At 39.7% G+C, this 7,421-nt stretch overlaps 1 protein-coding gene across 1 annotated transcript; it reads left to right on the plus strand.

Annotated features, from left to right (window-relative positions):
• The first annotated feature begins 1,534 nt into the window (after positions 1-1,534).
• On the plus strand, positions 1,535-7,183 carry pjvk (pejvakin). Its single transcript, XM_006792936.2, has 6 exons — positions 1,535-1,745; positions 3,548-3,743; positions 4,253-4,394; positions 5,604-5,721; positions 6,656-6,799; positions 6,882-7,183. Exons 1-6 carry the CDS (start codon positions 1,535-1,537, stop codon positions 7,181-7,183), a joined length of 1,113 nt encoding a protein of 370 aa, XP_006792999.1.
• The last annotated feature ends 238 nt before the right edge of the window (positions 7,184-7,421 follow it).

Raw genomic sequence — 7,421 nt, forward strand, 5'->3', positions numbered from 1 at the left:
AGCTGGAGCGATATACAGTGCGCATGTTACATCCATTTGATCTGTTTTCCAGATAAAAGCTGTCTGCCAAGTCACTGTGTCAAGCTGACCCTCAGTCCCCAAGGTGATGTCCCGGAGGTGGATGGCAAAACAAACACCATGACTCCTCTGTCATTGTCTCCACTAGAATATGTTTGTTTTCATGAGTAATATTAGCTTCAGCTGAGTTGTCTGGGTCTTCCTAAAGTAACATTTCTCTCAGTGGGAGAGGTGGATTTCACTTGTTTCCTTTGCTGAACAAGACAGGAAGTGTTTCAGGTGCTTGAAGAACACGCTGATTTCTCATCACGAAGCCACCAGGGACAAAAACTCAGGCAGATGGGAAGTCAGTTCCTCTGTCAAATGAGAGCTCAGGTTCTGTATATCTATGCACTTTTTTCCCTGCTGTGATGGACTAATGGCTAGAGAAGATATCCTTTTCACTTCAGGTCATGGGGGTTAGACTGTCAAACAACCTTGTTGCCTGTTGATTTTCTCTGGGAAGACTGAGCATGTCAACAGTACACGTTTTACTCTCATTAATGTGATGTTGTCACAATGGTTAAAGCTGGTATACCACCCTAACCTCCTAAACCTACATTTTTATGTGCAAAAATGAGTCTTGTTTTCTTGATGAAATGGCCTAAACTGGTGACAGAAGGTGAGGTTACAACTTAGAACAATATAACTGTGAATTACAGCAAGATTTTTTTAAACACAAAAATAATACTTACAAGCAAATCCATGACTTTTTTTGACCTAAAAGTTAAAAAATTAAAGGGAGTGTAATGCATAGAAAGCTAACGCTGTCTTTAGCTTCTGTGGCAAGAAAGCTTTAAACCTTCAAACATACTATTTCTGGTTGTATAGACTAGAAAGCAGTGCAACCACAGGAGAGATCAACCCACCATCATGCATACAGGACACACTGTGTGTGGAAGCCACCAGTCAGAAAGGTTGACATTATCCAAACTAAAAAAAGCTCAGATGCAAAAACATTTAATCCTACAAAAACCACAGAGGCATCCCTGACAAAGAGAAAAAATCCAGACTGTTTTCAGGCTGAATAAAGATAGACTAATGGTCATAGCAGATGTTTCGTGTATTAGACTCAAAGAGGAACATGTAGCAACAATATCATCTGTATAATTCCTTTAATACTTAATAGCAATAGATTTCCATACTTTAAGTATGCCTTGAAAATCTAATTTTCCAAATACAGATGGCAAAAAGTACAAAACAGGTACTTATAATTACTTCTTCCACCTTATTTGTCAGGTGACAGGAAGGTGCAGGCCTACAGCAACCTATCAGGTTAACACACACCTCACTGTCCCATATTCCCTTACAAATTCCCTGCATTATTTAACATTTCACGAGTTTGTAAGAACACTCCCGAATCAGCTTCCCCATTGAGAGGGAGCACTCCTCACCATAACCAATACAAGCAAAGGGTGCCCAGCAGTCGAGTACAAGCTGTTTTTTTACCTGGTTCGATATTTATGCATCTTTAGAAATGTTTGCTGCAGCCACCAAAAACTTTGTGAAGCAGGTGGGAGACACAGGGAGGTTGATCCCTGTCCCGAGCCTGAGTGAGGCTGACCGCTACCAGCCCCTCAGCCTGGTTACCAGAAAGAGGAAGAAGCATTTTTGGAAGAAGGACAAGTATGCCTCAACACCTTTCTCACTGAAAGACATCCTGGTGGGCGAGAAAGAGATCACAGCAGGTACATTAATACCAGAAAATTCATATCTGAGTAAATATAGCTAAATTTTATGTTGAAACATGAGCCTTTTCCCTTTAAAAGGTTTAATATTGGGGAAAAATAAGTTTATTGCACTCTAAGTGTTGTATCATTCTCCTGCATTTTGTTGAATATATAAAGACTGCTGTCCACTGCAGCCACTGTCTCTTATTTACATACAGTATATTTTAATCTTTGATGTTTTTTCGCTGATTCCAAGCAACCTATGCACCAATGAGCTACACGCCTTAAGGACTGAACAGGAACACATTTGCATAGACTGAATTTCCCAGAGGAATACCGAATTTCCCAGAGGAACCCACCCGAGGAATTAATAACGTTTTATCTAATCTAATCTGAAAACGCTTATCTATAAGCTTTGTGTAGGCAAACACTGCAAACAGATGTAACCGCGCAACCATAAAACAAGCATAAAGCCTTTATAGTCACGCAACCCACCAAAAACTTTGCAGTCATTGCTTTGTTGCTAGCAGATTGCCATGGTCACCGGTAGTTTTCTCATGCTTGTCTGCAATTGGCTGCAAGTGAAAAAGTGCGATGCAAAATGATCATAGTATGTCTGTAGTCTGTAGTGGTTATATGTCAGTAAGACCTCAATTACAATGCTATATGGATACATGGACAAAAATAAATAAATAAATATAAAACCCAACATATCTGATTTACTATCTGAAAACGTTGTTGTCTCCACTAAAGTTTCAAATGAACTTCTGTAGGTTCTAATAATCTTTAGCCTTAATATTATTTAATTAACGAGTAATGTTTGGAATATGGTCATCTTTAGGTTTCACTACAAATCTTAACTTAGGCGAACTTTGTTTTCTCTAATCATTTACAACCCACATGAGGAAATCTGGTAGCTTGTTATGTTTCTGAGGTGACCACTGTTTATGTTTGTGGAGTAGAAGCCCAGGAGCTTAACAAGCTAGCTAGTTAGCAAGCAGAAAAACATCTAATATGGCTCATTTGGGAGCTTTACTATTAGCTAGGCTAGTTGTCTCCCCTTGCTCCTAGTTTTTAATCCATACATAGATAACCAGCTGTTTTCTTGTTATTATTTATCACTATACAATTCTTCAGAGTATTATCAATCTAACGCAATAATAAAATAGACAAAAAAAAAAAGCTAACAAGCTAATCTAAGCCTATTGCCAGTCATTCTGAAAGCATTTTTCAGCACGTAGCAGCCATGTTGTTAATACTTTCCCTGTAGTTAGACAATAATTTTAAAGTAATGTGCAGAGAATCATAACTTTGATTATTTCAGTGGTGAACAGGACATCAAAGCTGCATAAATTCACCAGCTTAATCTGACTGTTAAAGCAATTCCTCCACCGATGTGGTGCTGCCCATCTGCTTCAAGGTTGAATGTTGTACATTCAGAGACGCTCTTCTGAAAATCTTTGTCATAACAAATAGTTCTTTGAGTTCTTTGGCGTCGTGTAGTTTGTTAGAGTGAGACATAAAAATTTTTATGGTTTTCAAGTTTTTGAGACATGATTAATTTTCTTCATTCTAAGAAAAAAAAAACAGTTAATTTCTTAAATAAACATTTTAACACTAAAAAATGTTTCACTGCTGCCACAAATATTCTAAAATGTACTTTAATTGTTAAAGTATATGTTATATGTTAAATAACTATTATTTGACCTATGCATGAACAGATACCATTTTACTGTTGGGACTGGAGTCAGACCTACTTACAGTTAATGCTTACAAAAGCACAAGTTAACCATAATATTAACTATTGTTTTCTTTTGCAGGGGTTTCCTCTTACCAACTCCTCAACTACGAAGATAAATCTGATGTAGCTCTCAATGGTCGGTTAGGGAACCACATCATCAATGATGTGGGGTTCAACATCAGCGGGTCAGACTCAGTGGCTGTAAAAGCCTCCTTTGGCATTGTGACCAAACACGAGCTGGAGGTGCCGACGTTATTGCGTGAACTCAACTCCAGGTATATGCATTGACAGACAGGGTATAGCAGCAGCTCAGCAGGGGCTCTTATCTACATGTGCTGGATGTTAAAGCATCAATATCATGATAGTTTCTCAATACAGATTAGATGAAGTTACTTTGAGGTAGTGCTTTATTAATAATCAAGTAGAAGGATATATTTCTTTAATCAATTATTTATCAATTTGAAAAGTAATCACAAAATACCCTAGGAAAAGTTATTAAATTATGGCACTTTGTAAATCGGATATTTCAGATATCTGCATTGAAGTATTCTCCTTATGTCCACAATAAGTTGTCTGACCTTCGACCTCTTTGTTACATGGAGAATGTGATAAGAGGGTTTCCCTGTAAAGATGAATAAACAATCATGTTATTCTACACCTTCATACATACATAGAGGGGCTACATGCAATTGGACAATACAAGCCAGAGATGTTGCCTTGCTTGACTTTAACAGGTGCTAATGAGTTCATGTTTAATTCAAGCTCTCATTTTTTGATCTTCCAGAAAGGTGGACCTGGATCACTGCCTGATTCGTCAGTCAAAGGAGAGCGGACGCAGTGTCCTCTGTGTTGTCGTGGAGAGTATTCGCACCACGCGTCAATGCTCTCTGACCGTGCATGCTGGCATGAGAGGGACCACCATGAGGGTAAAAATACCTGTAGTTTTTTCATCTTAACACCCTCCAGGACCAAGACCCATCCAGGGTTAGAATTAGATTAATGTTTACTGGCTTTTCATAAGTTTTTTTTAGCTGTTTGATGAGTTTTTTAAATTAAGCTTCCTTGGTAAGATGAAGAAAGAGCAGTTCATGCTTTTACACCTTTACTGGGATACCTAAACTTGTCTTTAAGAGTCTCAGTGATTTGGTGCCACCCTACTTGACTTAACCTTTAAAGCCCTACACTCTTGATGTTTGGAAACCAACTGCTCTTGAATGTTCCTAGATCCAGCCTCAAAAACTAGATTTTTCAGTGGCTGTCTCCATTCTGTTGAACAATTTACTCTTTCACACAAGAGCTGCCCAATTACTCAACCATTTTTAATGTGTCTTAGCGCCCACTCACATCCTGGGCCATTTGACCTCAGTAAGTCACATAATAGGGTGGGGCTAGGCTTCACAATGGGTTCACCCGAAACCTTGGCTGATTGTGACCCACCTCGGCTCATGTGATTAGATAGAGGATCATTGGGGGGCCCATGACCCTCTTGGTGACATTCCCATATGGCTGAAAATCTGGGACTCTCCACCAGTTGCTTAGAACTGAAGAAGCTTCTCAGATGAGAGTTGAAACGTCTTTAAGGAAACTTAGAGAAGTCCAGATGCTTTTCTTTCCAAGCTCCTTAGACTACGATGACCTGATTGACTGAGAACCTTCACAGATATTTTTAAATATTCTTAAAAAAAACTCCTTACTTTCACTCACTGCCAGTTCTAGTTGAGCTTGGTATCCTGGCTTTTACTGCACAAATAGTCTTATTTACTTGAATTATTGTTTACTTTAAGAAGTTTTATTGGCTTTTATTGTTTATGTATGTGTATTTATAGTTTAATTAGTGATTGTAAATCGTTAATGTGTATTTGGCATAATGTGTACAGCACTTTGATCAGCTGAAGTTGTTCTGAAAATCTGCTATAGAAATAAACTTTATGTCTTCATGTATGTAATGTGGCCATGCTTAAATTCATAACACTTATATTTAAAACAAATGCGTCAAGGGCAGTGAACAATCCATCTCCCAATCATTTACTCAAAATAACGAATCCTAACTCAATCATTTTTCCCTCACCTAATCCCAAATTCTCCGTTTAGCCGCCTTTTCCATGTGTAACTATCAGCTTCCTGCTTTGCTCCAGTTTCAGATTGACGACGGCAGAAACCCCAAAGGTCGAGACAAGGCCATTGTCATCCCAGCTCACACCACCATCGCCTTCAGCATCTGTGAGCTCTTTGTTCGACTGGATGGACGACTTGGTAGGTGGGCAAACCATGCCAATCATTAATTAGCCAATTAATTCATGTTTATGAGATGAAGCACTTCAAATGGCTTTGAAGTGTCTGACCCTTTGAAGTTTTAGCTTTAGTCTTTAAAGCCTTGCAGGCTAACTGTCACTATGAAAGCAGGTGAACTTATAGTCAACAGGTAAGGTGACAAAATCTGTATGAAGAACTATGTGAAGTGTAGGTGATGAAATAAGTCTAAATGGTCAGAAACGGTCAAAAATGAAATACTCAAAATGATTTGAAACCATAATCATGAGCCTGTGTGACATTTATTTGAGTGTTTGAAGCTTGTCATCGATTTGGGACGATGGTGGTTGTAAAAACATCCTACCAGCAGTTAATTACTGAATTGGTTTGATGACACGTTTCCTGAAATTATCTAGAAACAAATGATTCTGAATTTCAGCTGGGCAACGCCTGCAACCTCATCTGGATTTCTGGGACTTTATCTAATGGATAGTGTTGGATGGCAGATACTTTACCTGTTAGGCAACGTGACTCCTTGTGTTCCTGTAGTGAAAATCACAGAGGGACTCTGACACTTCAGTACCAGCTAGTGAACACACATTTGAAGTCTTGGAATGAAGTCATAAAGTGTTTTAAACAAGAATTTAATGTTTTTGAGTGATTGAACACAACATCCAAGCTAATGTCCAGGCGTTTAGACCAGGCTCAGTCTCCATACTGGCCACACCTTACTACAACTGCTTAAGTTCTTGAAGTGTTTGATACTGCAGCAAGAATAAACTTTCAACATAGCAAAACCATAACAAATCTTACTCCAGCATTCCATAGACTAAGTTGTTGTTAGAGATATACAAAGTCAATAATGAAATGTTTGATTTGCTACAAAAATAATAATAAACAACACACATCGCCTGGTTTTCTTCTTCCTGTGTGTCAGATATTTGTGTGGCTCCGGAGTCACAGGGAGGCTTTGAGCGTGAGCAGATCAGGGAGCAGCTTGGTGGTTTCATTGGTCGCTTCTCCATGGGGCGGCTACGCCGCTTCCTCTCTGGGATCATCTACGGAAACCCCTTTAGAGCAGGTATGATTACAGTATTTTTCATTAAATAAACTGATCCATCCTTCTGAGACACTGAGTCCACTTTAATCCAACCCCTGTGTAGATGACCGAACATTTGAAGAGCTCACCCACTCTGACACCTACATGGACGACATGGTGACCGACTACTATGAGAAGGCTGCCAGCATGACGGACATTTCCACCGCTTACTTGAGGGAAAGCTCACATACAAGGGTCAACCTCCTCAAACACAACATCCCCAAGGGCCCCTGCGCACTCTGCGGGATGGGCAACCAACGGCGGGAAACTGTGTACGGCTGCCTGGAATGCTCGACCGGGGGCCAGAAATATGTCCGGCTGCATGTGGTACCCTGTTTTGATCTCTGGCATAAAACCTTGAGGTGAAAAAGGCCTTTTTTTCTCACAAGTGATACAAGTGCGACTGTTTATCACGCTGTCGTGAAAACTGGGCCGACAGCCTCAATGCACCATGTCTTCAGCCGCAGCCAAGTGATCCAGTAAAAGATGTAAACATAAACCTGGTGCTATCCGTACCTTTGTGGTGTATCATTTTCAGTTTCCCACTGGCACCGGCGCATTTCTACACGTGTGCTGTGTGTGTACTGTAGCTGCCAGCTGATTT

Source organism: Neolamprologus brichardi, chromosome 23 (assembly GCF_056152115.1).
Source record: "Neolamprologus brichardi isolate AB-2024 chromosome 23, ASM5615211v1, whole genome shotgun sequence".
In the NCBI taxonomy this organism is placed as follows: Eukaryota; Metazoa; Chordata; class Actinopteri; order Cichliformes; family Cichlidae; genus Neolamprologus; species Neolamprologus brichardi.

Coding starts and splice junctions, on each gene's coding strand:
- pjvk (XM_006792936.2), top strand. CDS start 1,535: ATGTTTGCTGCAGCCACCAAAAACTTTGTGAAGCAGGTGGGAGACACA. Junction 5,722..6,655: donor TCGACTGGATGGACGACTTG/GTAGGTGGGCAA, acceptor CCTGTGTGTCAG/ATATTTGTGTGGCTCCGGAG. Junction 6,800..6,881: donor CGGAAACCCCTTTAGAGCAG/GTATGATTACAG, acceptor ACCCCTGTGTAG/ATGACCGAACATTTGAAGAG.